Below are 17,591 nucleotides of genomic sequence, written 5' to 3'. Positions count from 1 at the left end.
GTAGAAACAAATATTGGGTTATTTAGAATTGAAATCTTTTTTGTGGTGTATATCTGTATATGTTCAGTTTTAATTTTATTATAGTAATGATTTGGCTTTATCATTTGGCAATAGTAGATATTATGTGTGTTTAAATTTAAAATATCATCTCAGGTATGCAACAACTCTCTACTACCACCAATATTGTTCATAACTGTGATCATACATATGTGATCACGCGATTCTGTCTTCGTGGCCCACAGTATCATATATGTGACCTTAAATTAGCAGCTCAAATTCTCTTCTGTATTCTAAAAATAGTAACTTCTATTTGCACTGCATCATTTCAAGATTAAACCATGTCATATGACTCTTACATAATTCTGATGATGTAAATAGAACTAAAGCAGCCAATAATAATTTTACAAAAGTATTAACTATCCAATTAAAATGCATTGAGAACCAAAACTAACTCAGTCTGAATTAAGATTTCACTCTGAACAAATGCACTTGCTTTCTACTCTTTTGCCTCTTTGCCTGCATCCTGAGAGCTTGTCGCTCAGCCTCTGCTAGCTATTAGCCATTAATTAAAATATAACTGCATATTTAAAATTATGGGGCGCATTTAGCATCCCTAGTCTTCTACAGTTATGTATTAAGAATTTCGTCATTCAAGAATAAGTGATGTTTAACTTTCAAGCTGCTTGTGCTTCTAAAATTCCATCCGATCATCCATTATGCTATAATGTCCAGCCATCTACGCAGCAGTTTTTTCGACCATGACTAAATGTGAATTGTTTTCATCTTTCACCAAAAGTACAAATATTACAAAAGAGCCAGATATATGCATATACATACATACATACACACGTGCATACATATGTGCACACATGCATTCATTCATGAACACATCCATTTATCCATACATACATGCTTGCGTACATACATTTTTAAATCCGTTTCGATAGGAGAAGAGTACCAGTGTTTATTACACACATAAATATGTAAGAAAAATTAAGAATATGTAGTAAAAGATTAAATTAGCAGCTTAAATTCCTTTCTGTATTCTAAGAATAGTAACCTCTATTTGCACTGCATTTCAAGATTAACCCTTTAACTGTCAAGTTATTTTGATGATTTGGGTACACAAATTGTCAAATTTTTTTATTGGAAAAACCAAATGTAGCCGAAATAAACATCTCCCGATATATATTCGGGTATGACAATACGATGCACTCAAAAAAAAAATTACCCCGAGAAATACTCGGGCGTGACATTTTCGAACACCAGTGCTGTGCCCGAGATAATCTCAGGCTCAGTTAAAAGGTTAATCCATGTCATATGACTCTTGCATAATTCTGATGATGTAAATGGAACTAAAACTCGAGCAGCCAATAATAATTTTACAGAAGTATTAACTATCCAATCAAAATGCATTGAGAAGCAAAGCTAACTCCGTCTGAATTAAGATTTCACTCTGAACATAATGCACTTGCTTTCTACTCTTCCGCCTAGCTTGACTGCCGTTTGTCTGCTCCTTCTATGAATATGTCAGGAAAATTAAGAATATGTAGTAAAAGATTAAATTAGCAGCTGAAATTTCCTTCTGTATTCTACAAATAGTAACCTCTATTTGCACTGCATCATTTTACTATAAAACAAACCGTGGATTAATTTTGAACGACTGGCACTAAATTGCATTTTTAATCACTTGCAGCAAATCTATTGTTTGATATTTTTTTTTCACATTTTCATATTGCATTCATATTTATTTTGAATTGAAACGTTTAAAACTTGTAACACACTTGTTTTGGAATGATTCAGTGTAGATGACTTGCTGATTTCTTGTTGTGCATATAGTGACGGAGCTGTAGCTATCTTGAAGATTAGCACGTGAAGGCATTAATTAACTAATTTCTTTCACAATTTCGGTGATAGTACTTCGGTGAAGCACAGGTACACATCCTACTTGACTCAATTGTGATAAAATCGAATTGAGAAGTAATGACCAGCAGGAATTTTGATGGTGTAGAAGTGTTGATCCATAATGAATAGAAAATTGGAAGCGGGGGTAGATTAAATCTTCATTTTTTATTTCAGCAAACATGTTGGGGCCACAAACAAGTTGGCGCATTAGTTGTGTGTATACCATAAAGTTTTACATTTTAGATAAATTTGCAGTAATAAAGAAGGAGCTGACAGATAGCAGCCCAGCTAAGTCAAAGAGTAGAATCAAGTGCATTATGTTCTGGGTGAAATCTTAATTCAGACTTAGTTCTGTTTCTGAATGCATTTTGATTGGTTAGTTAATACTTCTGTAAAATTATTATTGGCTGCATTGAGTTTTATTTCCATATGCGTCATAAGAATTATGTAAGAGTCATATGACGTTAATCTCGAAATGATGCAGTGCAAATAGAGGTTACTATTTTTAGAATACAGAAGGGAATTTAAACTGCTAATTTAATCTTTTACTACATATTCTTTATTTTTCTTACATATATATAACTTTTTTTACTAAAATAAAATCATCTTCTTTATACATATATTTATATATTTAAATAAAATGATTTCACACACAGATACACATATATATATATATTTACACACACAATACATACACTGTGAAGAGCCAAAACATTATGAGCACCTACTCAATATCATGTTGTGCGACCTTTGGCCTTCAAAACAGCTGCAGCTTGCCTTAGCATCATGAACGTCACAAGTTCTTGGTAGATGACTGGAGACAGGTTGTACCAAACGTCTAAGCAGCAGTCACGCAAGGTCAAGATATTCTGGCATGGTGGTGTTTAAGCTATAACCTGCCACTCCATAACATCCCAAATGTGCTCTATTGGGTTAAGATCTGGCGAGTTAGGTGGCCAGGTCATTAATTGGAATTCATTTTTATGCTCCTCAAACCATTCCAACACAATTCGAGCCTAGTGACATGAGGTGTTCTCCTGTTGGAAGATTCCATTTCCAGTTGGGAAGCCAGACTCCATGTAAAGTTGCAACTTTTCCATAGTTATGTTCAAATGTTCTGTTCAGCAGCAACTAAGGGCCCCATGAAAACGTTCCCCAAACCATAATACCATCACCATTAGCCTGTGTATGATCTGCTCTACAGGGGCAGAGCAACTGTTCACCTGGAAGACAGCATACCCTGATGCAATCATCAACGTGATGGATGATAAATCATGATTCATCTGACCAGGCAACTATCTACCACTTATTCATGGCCATTCTTGATGTTTCCATGGGCACTGTAGACACAGTTAGCAAAGATACTTGATCAAAAGAGGCACGCGAGTGGGACATCTGCAGCACAGTCCCATGTCCAGCAGTGTCCACTGAACTGTTTGTTCCGAAAGACTTGCACTTTGACCTACATTTGTATTGGGCTGTCAGATAAGCCACTATCTGGCGATCAAGTGACAGTCTCCAATTTTATTTTTCTTTCATGAGACATTGAAAATTTAACACTTTGGCACCTTCTGCTGTTTTTACTGTCATTTGACCACTCCGCAAAAAAATGAATAATGGCAGATGGTGTCGTGCAGTTTTGGAGATGCTAGTTCCGAGTGTTTGGGCCATTACAATTTGCCCCTTATCAAAGTCGTTTAGATCGGAGGCCTTTCCCATTATTCGCAAAAATAAGTGCAAAAAAGATTCCTTACCTTCTGCGACAGCAGTTAAATACCATTCCAACTTAATGATATGCCCGCTACATCATCTAAATGAGTTCATTGAAAAATTTGTGGATGGTCATAATGTTTTGTCTCGTCAGTGTGTATGTACAAAACTTTTTTACTTCCTTGTACGAAGTAAAAAGGAAGTATTGTAATCGTGAAAAGTTTTAGGCAGCATATTTCAACGAAAATATCCATTTTGACTGCTATCGAATGCAATTTAACGATGTTTTTGTGTGATATCTGTACGTAAGGACAGAATAAAAGACTCTTTTCCTTCAAAAAAATTATAAAACTGCTTTAAAATTAATTCTGAAGAGAATTTTTCGTGGCGTCTGTACGAACGTATGTACGTACGTATCTCGCATAACTCAAAACCGAGTAGCCTCAGATCGTTGAAATTTTGTATATGGGACTGCTATAACATGCAGATGTGCACCTCGTATTTTGGTTGCAATCGGCTGCACCAAACCTATGTAAATATATTTGTATATATATACAGTCTGTTACCCGGCTCAGTGATCTCAGTTTCTTTACTCTTGTATGTTTGTAAATTGTACATTTTTTGCTTTAAAAATGATTTAATTATGTTGTTCTTATCTTCTGGTTAAGGTTTTTATGCCTTTCGTAAATCTGTATGCAATATTTTTAGAATTATCAACAATTTTAAAGTTGTTTAAGTGCTGCTAAGCCTAATAATTTTTTTGATGGCGGCCATTGCTTTTTTACATTTGAAACAGCAAAATAATGGATTTGTTGCTTTATTATTGCAAATTAAATCATGTTTAATCCTTTCTGGAATTTTTTTGAGGAAATAAGTGTTTAAGATTTACTTCGTAATTTTTAATACAGATATTTTGAGTTTTTATGTATTTTTGCCTTGTCGCGAAGTGAGAACTGAATTAATTAAATGAGAAATACTCATTCGTCTGTGAGAAACTGTTTCTTTTTTGTTTTGTTTGCTTAATTTCTTTTATACATCATTCTAGCTTTATTATAGTATTTGAATAGGACATGTGGCAACGATTAGATAATTCTTTAAATGATATAAATTTTGTGCATTCTGAGTTATAATATGAACGAAATATAATACTGTTAAGTGAACCTAGCGCCAGAGTGTCGCTATGGTAAACAAATACAGTGAATTTTAAAGAATGCATTTATTCTATTGTGGTTTATGCGCTGTCGGCGAAGTAGATTTAATTCAATCCAATAAGTTTAAACGAACAAGCAAGGAACAATGTGTATAGTTTAGTATTCCGTACAAGGAAGTCATGTGGTGTACACATCAGATTTTTTTATTAAACTGAAATCGTTTTCTTTAAAAATCACATTTTTCTTTAATATCATGAAAATTTTATTACAGTATATTTAGATATTTATTATCAATGATATTAAACTGTAAATTTTAGCATGTTTATTGTATATATGATTTTAAATGAAATTAGGCTTAATGGGGAAAATTGCCAATCCCATGCTTAGATATACTTTTGGGGTGCTTCTTTCTCTTTTTGATGGTCCTGAACAAGTTAAGTAACTTCTTCATGCTAACAGAATATAGGATTCATTGATAGTAGTCTTTTGTTGTTTCTTACATGAACAGCTATATGTAGATGCAGATGATGCATATCAACTTGATCAGAAGTTAGAAAATTTGTCCTGGTGTCATTTGGTATCATTAGTGCCACCAAAAAAATGCATGCCATTTTGAAAGACAGTTTGATGACCTTTTTCTTTTTTGACGAAGTACTTTTCAGTTAATATCTTGCATGCGAGTTTTAAATTTTGAATAAAAAAAGGTAATGTTTTATGTTTTCTGACATTACAACTATTAATTCATGAGCAAGTTCTAAAATGTCCAGTTATTGAATAATTTGTATGTAATATACAATTTCATAAATACAGAAATTAATTTTCATTTCATGGATAATATTCATCTTTTTGGGGGGAGGTTATATATTGTATTAGTTTATTTAAATAATTTAAAGTTACCATTATTAAATTATTAATCATTACAAAATTGATTAAAATTATGGTTAGGTGATATGTATAATGATGATGATGATCTGGAGGATGAACCAAGTTGGGTGCAGTCCGAGCGAGATCAATTCAAACTCTTTCGCGACAAGGATAAGAGTGGATTCATGGAATTTGAAGAAGTCAAACAGTGGATTCTCCCAGATGATTATGATAACAGTGACGCAGAGGCAAAACACTTGGTGTATGAATCAGATATAAACAGAGTAAGCAAACTAAATCTTTTTATTTTCTGTACATACTTCTTTCTTCAATTTAATTTTGAAAATGAAATTAAAATTTAAGGGGGGGGGGAATGCGAGCTCAAAATTTTTTAATCATTTGACTTGTGTATAATTAAATTTAAGTTACATAAGAAGGAAATAAAAATTTAATTTACATTAAGTATTTTGTTTAAACTAAAATTTAATTTTTCACTGAAATGATACTGTATGCTAATATACATTATCTGAAAATCTTTTAGAGGTTAAAATGTAGTTCAGCTGTTATTAATTAATTTCTGATTATGAATACTGATTGCTGATTATTTAACTGTGATTGGATTTGTATGCAGTTGAAAAGTGTCTTAACTAAAGGCCTAAACTCATTTCTTCCATTAATCCTTAAATGCATGAATTTTTATTTTATTTTTCTAATTCAAGTCAAAAATGCATTAGAATTGATATCAAATAAAATAGGGAAAATACTAAAAAAACTAAACTAAGTTTTTATTCCAATTTTTGAAAAAATATTATTGTTGCCAAATGCGTACATTATGCAAAAAAAGGGGGATAGGAAAATGTGTAATAACAATTTTATGTAATAATACATACCTTATAAACTTGTTCAAACATTTTTAAAACTTTGAATACATCAAAATAACAGCAAACACAAAATCAAAAATTCATAAACATAATAATGTCCACATCCTACACATCAACTAACAATAATAACAGTTACACCATTAGTGTTACACTGAAACTTTCAAAACTATCTATGTAAACAGTATGTATCCAGTTGGCTGCACTATGCAACATATTCATATTTAGTCATGCAAGTCAAATCAAAACACAAATTTTAGCGTACTGCATAGTGTAACCAATTAGATATATACTGTTTATGGCAACATACTCATATGGCAATTTCATGCATTTATAAGGGTTAAACCAGTTGAAAAGAATAAGTTGAGAAAGCTGTAGTGTAAATTTAAGAATTAGCATTCAGTTTTACTATCAGTTTATAGTCTGAAAAAGAATTCCTTTTGGTAAGAAAACTATAGCAAAAGTACATTAGATATGCCTTTAGAGATCAAAGATTAAAATGTAACAAAAGATTCAATAACATGGTTATCTTTTTTCATGGTATTAATATTTGCCCTAAGCTGGTAATATTAATTCAGAGGTAAAGCCCAATGGGCAGGTAAGTAAGTGTGCATTGCTGGTAACAAAAAATTACACATTGATTATCAGGCACTAAGGTCAAAAAGAAGAGAATTGTGATAGATGGTTTTGGGCCTTTTAATAAGCTGATACACCATAATTAAGAATGCCACGAATTTCTTTGAACGAATTTTAGGGCACTTCATCTTGAGAAATGTATTGTGAGAGGTAGTCAGGATATATGAATGAACAGATTTAACTTTTAAGTCCTTGTGTATAGTATAATTTTTCACAAACCAAGTGCACTGGTGGTTATACATAAGCATTTATTCTGAAACATTTATGGAGAATTTCATAAGCTATAATCCAAGCTGTTGTTGCATATTTATTGTTGTCCCTTGCTGCATAAACTCAACTAACAAGACACCACGTCTATCCCAAAACACATTTGCCATAGTTATAGTCCATGCTGTTGAAGATAGACCTTACACAGTCAAAAGTCTTTAATCCGAAATGATCTATAATCCAGATCTCAAAGCTACAAACTTTCTGCGCATGCGTCAACGCATGCACATAATACCTTTACACATGCGCATAATACGTTTACCCATGCACGTTTAATGTATAACGGACGGTATGAGCTAAGCTAAAATTATCTAATTATATATTTCAGTTAATGTTGCACATTGCATTGTTCCTTAATCTTTGAATTGGATCTGGCTTATTATTTTTTGCAGACTGTTAGAGCAATTTTATAAAAGTAAGCTTGAACTTTCCATTATGTCAAAAAAAAAATTATGATTCTGGAGCTACCAAAGTGGTGCGCAATGAACTGGAAGTTGATTTGTCACTATCCTTATCTTTTTATTTGGCTTGTAATTCCTTACTAAATGTAGTATTTCATCTCGATTTACTCCGTCTTTGATATGATTTAAATCAAATTCATCGTCATTATAAATATCATGAATACACATCCAATAGTTCCAATACTTTTCCAATAATAATAATAGAATCCAATAGTTTTAATTATTGAAATTTTCTAATTTCGAATATGCGTAATGTATGCTTTACGCATGCGTGCGTTGAAAGAAATGTTTAATAAAGTAAACAAATAAATATAAAGCTTTTTTTTTTTAAATTTTGATACCCTTTAGATCATAATTGCTCTTCATTTCATAAATTATGGTTTCATACTTTTAATTTTATAATTTCTGCATGCCATCTTACCAGATTTAAATTGATGATCTATAATCCGGAATCGCCGAAGTTCCGACGAGTCTGGATTAAAGACTTTTGACTGTAAATGTTTTACACAGTAGAAGTTTGGAGTCTGTTGCTAGGATGGAATTTCTTTCTAATAATGCACAGTGTTGCCAACTTTGCTGATTCCGACCATACTCCCATCATCAACCTGATTTACATGTTTCTCCCGGCTTTCTCTTAATCTTAAAATTTCTCATTATTTTTATATAGCATGACTATTTTCTTTGTTGTTTGCTCCCTAAAAAAGGTGTCTTTTGGAACCAAATGACCCCAGAATCTAAACATTAGTCAATGGAATGGCATCACACGGCTTCGCCAGTCAATGTCAAGGCCAAACAGACAACAGGGTTCGTAGCGGTGCTTATAAGTGCTTATAAGTCCTTATATTTGAAAATAAAATATAAAGGCCCTTATAGGTGCTTACTTTTTCTTTAAAGCCCTTATTTTTTTGTTTTTAGTGCTTATTTTTTGCTTTTAGTGCTTTTTTTTTTTTTTTTTTTAATGAACGCGCTTTTTTTTCCTGTACCAAAGCCGAAACTAAATAACCAACTCTCCTTCCTAATATGGAATGTCAGATGGTGAATCATACTCCCAGAAACAGCTTTTCCCCCTTTCTCTGCATTAGCATAACCTTTGGTGTGCATGAAGAGTACAGACAGGTGCCCATCTTTCTATTGGTCAAAGAGTTGGAAAAGCAGTAGAAAATTCTGGTACATTCGGCATTCTTTTCCTCCCACCCAAATACTACACACGTTTCAATTTCTATCAAGATCTTAAAAATTTGCATTCTCGTTCTGCTTGGTCAGTTCATATTCATGTTTATTATGATCGTTATGCTTATATTATGAGTATATGTATGAATGTTTATAATAACATAGTTGCAGTAACTGCTGAAGTATAGTAAACTTCCAAAAATGATTGTGTTTTAACACAAATTAGCTTTCTAAGGAATAATATTCGGAATGGCTTTCATTTTTTTGGCCAATACATTATACAGTACGAAGGTTGGGAGGCTCTCCCCTTTCCCCGCAAAAGCTTGAATATTCGCTGCAAAACAAGCAACAGACCTTTTTTTTTTTTTTTTTTTTTTTTTGTCACTTACCTATCTGGATTGAATAGGACTAAAAGTTCTGTGGTCTACCAACCCAAGCGAAGAAGGATTCTATTCCGGAAATTTAACGCCGTCTTTTGAAAATTAGAATGAAAAACACCCCAGTTATTTAGTTCTTTATTCTCCCAATACCGGCAGCTGTTGATTTCGATTGTATAATATCACATAATTCATGGCTCACGTATTGTGCAGTAACGTTTGCGATATTTTGCAGAGATAATTAATTTTGATGTTCAGTCCGAGATTTATTTTATAAACACTTAAAAGCGTTTTACTGTGTTTGCTACGCAGAATATTTTTTAGTTCCGTTTATATAATGCACATATATGTTTTATATGATGCACATATCAAAATGTCAAAAGCATTTATTTAGCGGGAAAATCTAAAGAGTGGCTACAATCTACCCCCCCCCCCCCATCCGCTTCGCTCCTCTTTTTCAAGTTAAGTTCGGCTGTCCAATATTCGCCAATTTCCAAGTATGTGGGTTAGTTAAGCTTTTATTGTTAAAGGATGACTGCATGAAGCAAATTTCTCTCTTCTGATTTCAGAAATGTTCGCTCTTTTTTACCTAAATTACTTTGCTTGCAATATCTGTTAAGGGAAAACTGATATACAATGAAAATTTAGAAAATGTTCAGAATTTAGATTTAAATTATTTAAATATCAATATGAGTGGAAAAATAAATTGTATTTATTATTAGGTTCCAAGCGAATACAATAAATATGCCTTATTATTATTTATTTTCTCTATTTTGAACTGAAATTTCATCATTAAATCTTGTAATATAGTTTAGTTCTGAGTAGTTTTTTTTTTTTCTCTCATTGTAAACTAGTTCTGTAAATTGAACTGTTATTTAAAATTTAAAAAAATAATAATAATAATAATTATTTTCCATGGTTGAGGTAATGCTTATTCTCTCTTAATAAATACTGCATTTCTCATATTTTAAATTACAAGTCTAATTTTTAAGGTTATGCAGTTGTGTATGATGTAATTAGACAGGTGCTTATTTTTTTTCTTAAAATGTGCTTGAAAAGTGCTTATAGGTGCTTATTTTTTTAACTAAAATGTGGCTATGAACCCTGGACAATCTCAACACACAAAAGTTATGGCAAATGTGTTTTGGGATAGATGTAGTGTCTTGTTAGCCGAGATTATGCAGCAAGGGAAAACAATAAATACAGCCACTTACTGTGCTACCCTGACTAAACTTAGATGTGCGATACAGAATAAGCGACATGATCCTCTGCTGTCTGGAGTTTTGTTGCTGCATGACAATGCCAGACCCCATTCTGCCATTCACACCCAAAATCTGATCAGATCTTTTGGATGGGAGCAGATTAACCAATCATCGTACAGTCCAGACTTGACACCGAGTGATTTTCACTTGTAGAAGTTCCTCAGCGGCAAGCTCTTCACCACAGATGACGAAGTGAAAGAAGCATTTTGAGACTGGTTGTCCTCACAGACAGCAGATCTCTATGACTTAGGCATACAAAAGCTTGTAGAACATTAAGACAAATGTTTAGAAAAATATGGAAACTGTAGAAAAATAGGGAAACATATAAGGTATTAAATAAAAAAATTTTTTGATAAAAATCTATAATGGTTTATGTTTTATAACAAGTCAGACCTTACTTTCCAAACAACGTACGTACATCGAGTAACATTTACCTGGATTTTGAATCTCCACTTGGTGCATCATTCTTTGATTCCATAATGCTTTATATCTGTGTAAATGGATGCTTAAAACTGAATTATCTTGTATAGTATCATTTGCGTAAATTGCTGCTTTACAGTGTGTGAAAGTTTTAAGTCATTACTGAAAACATTAAATAAAACTAGGCCAAAGAGTGATCCCTGTGGTACTCCCAAATGTGTAAGTTTCATATTTGAGAAAAATTAAATTCGAATATGAAACCTATACATTTGGGAGTCAGCTTTAAAGTTAAGTTCCTTATATTTAGGTATTTTGCAATTATGTGAATTATTGCAAAGTTGCTAGCCATAAGCTTACAGATAAGACATGCATGCCAAATCTTATTGTGGAGGCCTTCTTGAAATCTAAAAAGCACATTGCTGTAGTGTTTATACTGTTGAGACGTTCAGAGATTGTTTCAGATGCTGACAAAATTTGATGAAAAGTGGAATGATTTGTTTGGAAAACAAATTGAATGGGTCTGATGATTTGGTGCTCATTTATAAAACTATTAATTTGTTTGAGAATATTGGACAGATTTCTGACCTTACACAGCAAGCATATTTATGGCTCTGTAACTCATGGAGTTGATCAGGTCTTTCCCAGGTTTCTTGAATATAGTGATGACTGTGGTTTTCCAGCAATCAGGATAGCAAACTTCTCTAAGGCATGCATTAGAAAGATTGCACAAAAACACAGTGCATTTGCATTGAAAAGTCCATAGTGCTTTGTTCAAAATGTGAAAACCACAAGCTGTACAAAGATTTAGTTCTTTGATTAGGGACTTAAGTTCAGGGAGTGAAATAGTGATGAGCTTTTGAAATGGAGGCCTGCTTAGGAATCTCTTAGTAAGTGCATCCATATTTTCAGAAAATTCAATGGCCATACTGTGAGAAACTGGAGTTAACTTATTTTCTCAGCTGTCATCAACAGCATTTGCCATTTCTCCTTGGGTAAACACAAAACTAGAATTTCTGGCGAAAGATTTAATGTGCTCTTCTGGTATTTTTTTTTAAAGGATATGCACTGTAAATTAAGTAATACTTCCATGTTATTATGGCTCACATTAATTAAATGATACCAAGATTGTTAATAAATCAACAGGTGTGTGTGTCTCAAATCCTCATTAAATGCTTGAGTTTTTAAGCATCTTCCTCATCCTTAGTAAACCAGTTTCTTTCTTTCTTTTAAGAGACACAGTAAAATCGGAATATGATGATAATATATGGTGTGTTCAGAGTTTTTTCCTGATGGACAGATTATAAATGACCATGATTAGAACTGTCGGCTGTTTGGCAGTGGTTTGCAATACATGTTGGCAATTTATTTAAAATCATGGAAATGTTTAAAACTTAGAGGTCATAATAAAAAGGAAGTACCAATAAATAAATAGGCAGTTTTGAATTTATTTATTTATTAAACAATGGAAAAATCAATATTACTTATTAATATCAATTTAAAATATTTAGAAATTGCACTATTGATCTTTATAAGCTTTATTTTTATGAATCATGGTTACAGTCCTAATTATGATCGTTGTTTCTCCTTTCCAACTACCCAAGTTATGACTGATCATTCAAAACTGTCAACTCCATCAAATTTATTAGTTTTATAATCATCACTGTATTCTGTTGTAGTTTAAATAACTAATATTTTATTTTAAATGCCTTTTTGTGTTGCTAGTTAAGACTTCTTAAAATATTGATCATTTCTTAATAATATGTGTTTTCTAGAATAAGGAAGTTGTTTATACCATTCCTGGAAGTTTTAGCATGAAAAACATGTTAGTGTACTTTGTTAATCTGTTTGAAAAATTTGGAGGATTGACTTCTAAGTTAAAATAGCAGTTGTGATATGTTTCAATAATACAGAAAGTACTGATATTTATGGAAATCATATATTTTAAGCAGTCACAGTCAAAAAATCACAACAGAAATTTCTGATGTTTAGAAATTAAGAATGTAATATTTCCTAAATATGATTTTACTCCTAGAAAATATGTTAATAAATATGAATTTTATGTATTATTTAGTTAATTTTTTACATAAGAGAATTTTCTTTACTTTTTTAAACTTCTTAAATCTTGTTTTATCTGAGGTTGTGTATGTTTAAATTTAATCTATTTGTATAGTTTTGTTCAATCAAATTGGTGATTTAATTAACCATATTTAGTGACTTTTGAGCTTGTTCCTGGCTTACAAGAAGTTCCACAAAAAAGATGTGGTTGTTATTTGAAAATTATTTAGTGAACATTTTATTAATTATTTTATTGTCTTAATAAATGCATGAACTTTTTCTTTGGTATATCATATAATTTCTTCATTATCATTATTTAAAGGATAATCAATTAAGTAAAGAAGAAATACTGAATAAATTCGATCTGTTTGTTGGAAGCCAAGCCACTGATTTCGGAGAAGCTCTTGTAAGACACGATGAATTTTAATTCATTGTGCTTAATACAGTCAATATTAAAAAATCTTATCAATTTACATACTCTTAGCTTTGTGCACAGTAAATCTTTGTACTTAAGTTCTTAATAACTTACGCATTTTTGAAAGCTTTATGTTTAGTTTTAATATATTTCGTTATACTTAAGTCAGTTTTGTTGCTCATTTTGTTTAAGTTTGCTAAAAACAATTCATAAATAATTAAAACAACAGAGATGTACAATTTGGTTGCATTTGTGGTTTTTATTGCTATCTGTCATAAAATATATATGAAATTAATGTTACAATGATTGTTAGATAAATATGATTTTTCAGTTGCTGATATGCTTAATTGTATTTCACAAAAATTGGTTTGTGTGTTCTATCATGGACTCTGCTAAGTATACTCAGTGATTAAATTGTAAAATATTTACATATGAAATGTTAAGTTTACAACTCACATTGCTCTTCCAGTACAAAGACAATAAGTGCTACAATATATTTATATAAATGGAAAATTCAAAATTGTAATAACTTTCTACTTAATGATACTGTACATAATTTTATACTTCTGCTTTATGAATATTATAGCATATTATATTTTTGTTTGTTAAATATTGTAAGAAAATTTGCCATGTTTCAGCAGTTTGTGTCACATAACAATTAAAATATTCCCATGTGCAGGAATATTATCTTTAAAATTAAATTAATTATGAAAGCTTATATTATGAATTATTTTAAGTGATGGAAAACATTAAAAACTGTTTTAAATCATAGAAAAGTTTTGGCAGTTTTTTTTATTGTTATTATTTATTTATATTTTTATTAACATTTCTTAAAGCAAAGTTTATTATTTAAATGAAATTTAAAATTGAGCAGCCAATAACTTTTTTAAGATTTTTTGTTTTGCATATTAATACGTTGACTGCTGTGGGTGTCACCGGTGACCGGCACTCGACTACAGCACCGTGGGTGCCTCCGATGACCGCCAACGTGACCAATAGTATAATACATAATTAGAGTAAATATCTCGATAAATTAAATAAAATGATAAATTTTTAAATAGTAAAATTGTGCTTTGAAAAATAATAAATCGTGATAATTTAAATTATAAATCGCAATAATGATCTACAGCACCTTGGTAACCCCCCACCATGAAAAAGGCATTAAGCACAATTATATAACTCACATTATCTTCTGTAGATAATATTTCAACATAATATACATTGCATAATAAAAATATCAAGTTGGCATCACGGGCAAACCACGTCTAATGCGCGCGGCAGTCACTGTGTTAAATTACTTTTGTATATTGATCACTTAAGTGTTCCATTTGCTAATTTATATTATGTGTAAAGCATTGAGCATAAAAATAAAGAAAATTCATACAAATAATAAAGCATAAATTTATTGCATTTATTATATTATTATTAATAATTAGCAGTATTAGAGATTAAAAACAAAAAAGTATGTATTTTGTTTAAAATTATTTTTATACATTAATTTGTTTAAGTATATTTCACTTATTTTCATGATATTTTACTTTTTTGTTTTATTTGATTTGTTTCCCCACTTTCTTACTGTAAATCAATATAATTTTTTTACGAGAGTGTTTCTGTTTCTTTCATTGTTGCTTTTTCTGTATTATATTTATAAAATGTATTCTCCTGGTGTTATAAGATCTGCTTTGAATGTAAGCAAAGACAACATGCATTTATAGGAAACGAAGATGCTTAAAAAAATTTTTATGTGCAATATTTTTTAAAATTTTCCTTGTGTAAATGAATATTTTAATAATTTTTCTTCATCATATTATTTATGTTCATTCACTGTTTTGTGTATGTTGTTTATAGTTGCATAAATCAGGAATTATTAATCACCTGTATGAATTCTTTAATATAAAAAAAATAGTTCAATGCAGGCATGTAGTTTTTAAGTGTTGTATAAAAAAATTCCGAAGTGTTATACACATATAACATAATTAATTGCACATATTTAATAAAATAATTTTTATCATGCTGTTCTTCATAAATGCAATAGAAATTTTATTAAGAAATAAAATAAATAATATCTAACTATATTATCTGTAATCAAAGAAAGCTTACCTTATTAACTAGAATATAACTAGTATTTTTTATGGCCTAAGACTATTATGATTAGTCCTTTAAGAGTTTTATACTATTTTACATATGTGTGTACATTCATACTGCAGCTTTCTCCTGGTCAAATTATGTATGCCAAAGTTATAAAATTACAGAAATTTGACAGCTTACTATACAGCTGAGTAAAAGTATTAAGCTTGTGTGTTATATAATTCTTCCCTTCTGTGTTTATGTATCCACATTTTATATGTCGAGTTTAAAAGGAAATTTGTAATGTTGAAATCAGTTTCTTAACCTAGTTAGTGGTTTATTGACAGTATATATAAGTTTATTTTTGATATAATTCGAATAAAAATGAAAATAAATTTTGTTTCTTTAAACAATATGTAAATGTTAGTAAAATTTTTTATTGAAGATTATACAAAATGAGTTATAGACAGATATTCTTTCAAATAATCTGAATAAATATGAAGGTGATTTTTCTGAGGGAAAAAGAAAAGAATCTAAGTTTTCTTGAATTTTTACTAGTATTAGTAATAATCATCAATGAAAATAACAAAAGTAAAAATGCAGTCACGAATGTATTAATTTCCCTTTCCTGGTAAGAGAACCTATATGAATTTCATTTATTATTAGTGAATATAAATGAGTGAATGCAAGTTTCTACTTAACCCTCGGAGCGTTATAACCGGCTTTATCTGGTCATCAGAAGTTTTGCTGCTTGGCATATATTAGCATGTATAAGATATTTTGCTTTCTTACTTTCTTTAATAATGTAAATATCATCTTAATGAATGTATGTTTATGAAAATACAGACTAAAATAAGTAATTTACAAACTCAATTAATAAATGTTGTTTAAATACCGGTCTTCATGATGGATCTAAAATCCTGTGCCGCTCAGAAGGTTAACTCAGTTTATATGCGTGAATTGCAGAATACACCATGAAGGAGAAGAGACATTTTTAGCTATTTTTAAAACAGCAGTAATCCGTGTGTACATTTGTAGTATTTATCATTATATTAAAACACAACCAATAAACAATTGAGACATTCCTTCCATATGAAATAATGGTAAGTACATCAAGCGCATTGTGCAAAAGTCCAAGCAAAGACACAATGTATTTTCAAAAATTTCTCACTTCCAAACTGTTTTCTTTATAAGTGAATATAATTTAATTTGATGACAAAATGATTCATATTTTAAAGTATCTGTATAATTGTATTCTAGTTATAACTTTTGGATGAAATATTTAAATCATAATTAGTACAATAATTATAACTTAATCTCATTCACTTTTGTATGTAGCCATTTTCTGACTAGGGGGCTTCTCAAGTATAATATTTTATTGCATGTTTTCCTGCAAATTTTACTGATTTGTGGCACCAATTTTGCTAGTCTCTGATGTCCTTTTTCTTTGATGACACACCTTTGCATCTACTGCTGCCTTCTTTGCCATTTATCCACTTTGCATAAAAATTAATGATGACAGATTGTTAACAACCTACCAATTGTACAGTTCAGGAATACTCGTTCTGAGTCTTGAGACTATTACAATTTGCCCTCTATCAAATTCACTTAGATCAGCAGCCTTTCTTATCACTCGCGAAAGTAAGTGCAAGAAAGATTCCTTACTTCTCCAAGCAGCACTTAAATACCATTTCCACTTAATCATGTGCCCTCCAAGTCACTCAGACAAGTTTATTGAAAAATGGGGAGATGGTCATGCTTTGGCTTGTCAGTGTATATATATTATATACATGTATAAATCTTCAAAAGGTTTAGCTTTGAATAAATTAAATATAGATATAATGACTAATTATGATGAAGAAAATAAATTTTAATATTTATTTCACAACTACATGACAGTAGAACTCTTTATTAGAAAATATTTCCTAAAAGTTAACTAAATAGGCTTGGAAA

At 30.7% G+C, this 17,591-nt stretch overlaps 1 protein-coding gene across 1 annotated transcript in view; it reads left to right on the top strand.

Moving 5' to 3' along the window:
* The window catches only part of LOC118199563 (calumenin-A-like), a 41,131-nt gene extending 25,078 nt beyond the window's left edge, over positions 1-16,053 (top strand). The window contains exons 5-6 of the mRNA XM_035371452.2: positions 5,712-5,914; positions 13,479-16,053. Coding sequence (XP_035227343.1) covers positions 5,712-5,914; positions 13,479-13,583 — 308 coding nt within the window. The 3' untranslated portion in view covers positions 13,584-16,053. The remainder of the gene's footprint in view (positions 1-5,711; positions 5,915-13,478) is intronic.
* The last annotated feature ends 1,538 nt before the right edge of the window (positions 16,054-17,591 follow it).

The sequence above is a fragment of the Stegodyphus dumicola genome, chromosome 2, assembly GCF_044657685.1.
Source record: "Stegodyphus dumicola isolate Sdum_Otavi_A_Nest chromosome 2, ASM4465768v1".
NCBI classification, from domain to species: domain Eukaryota; kingdom Metazoa; phylum Arthropoda; class Arachnida; order Araneae; family Eresidae; genus Stegodyphus; species Stegodyphus dumicola.
This window is presented reverse-complemented; position numbering and strand designations above follow the sequence as displayed.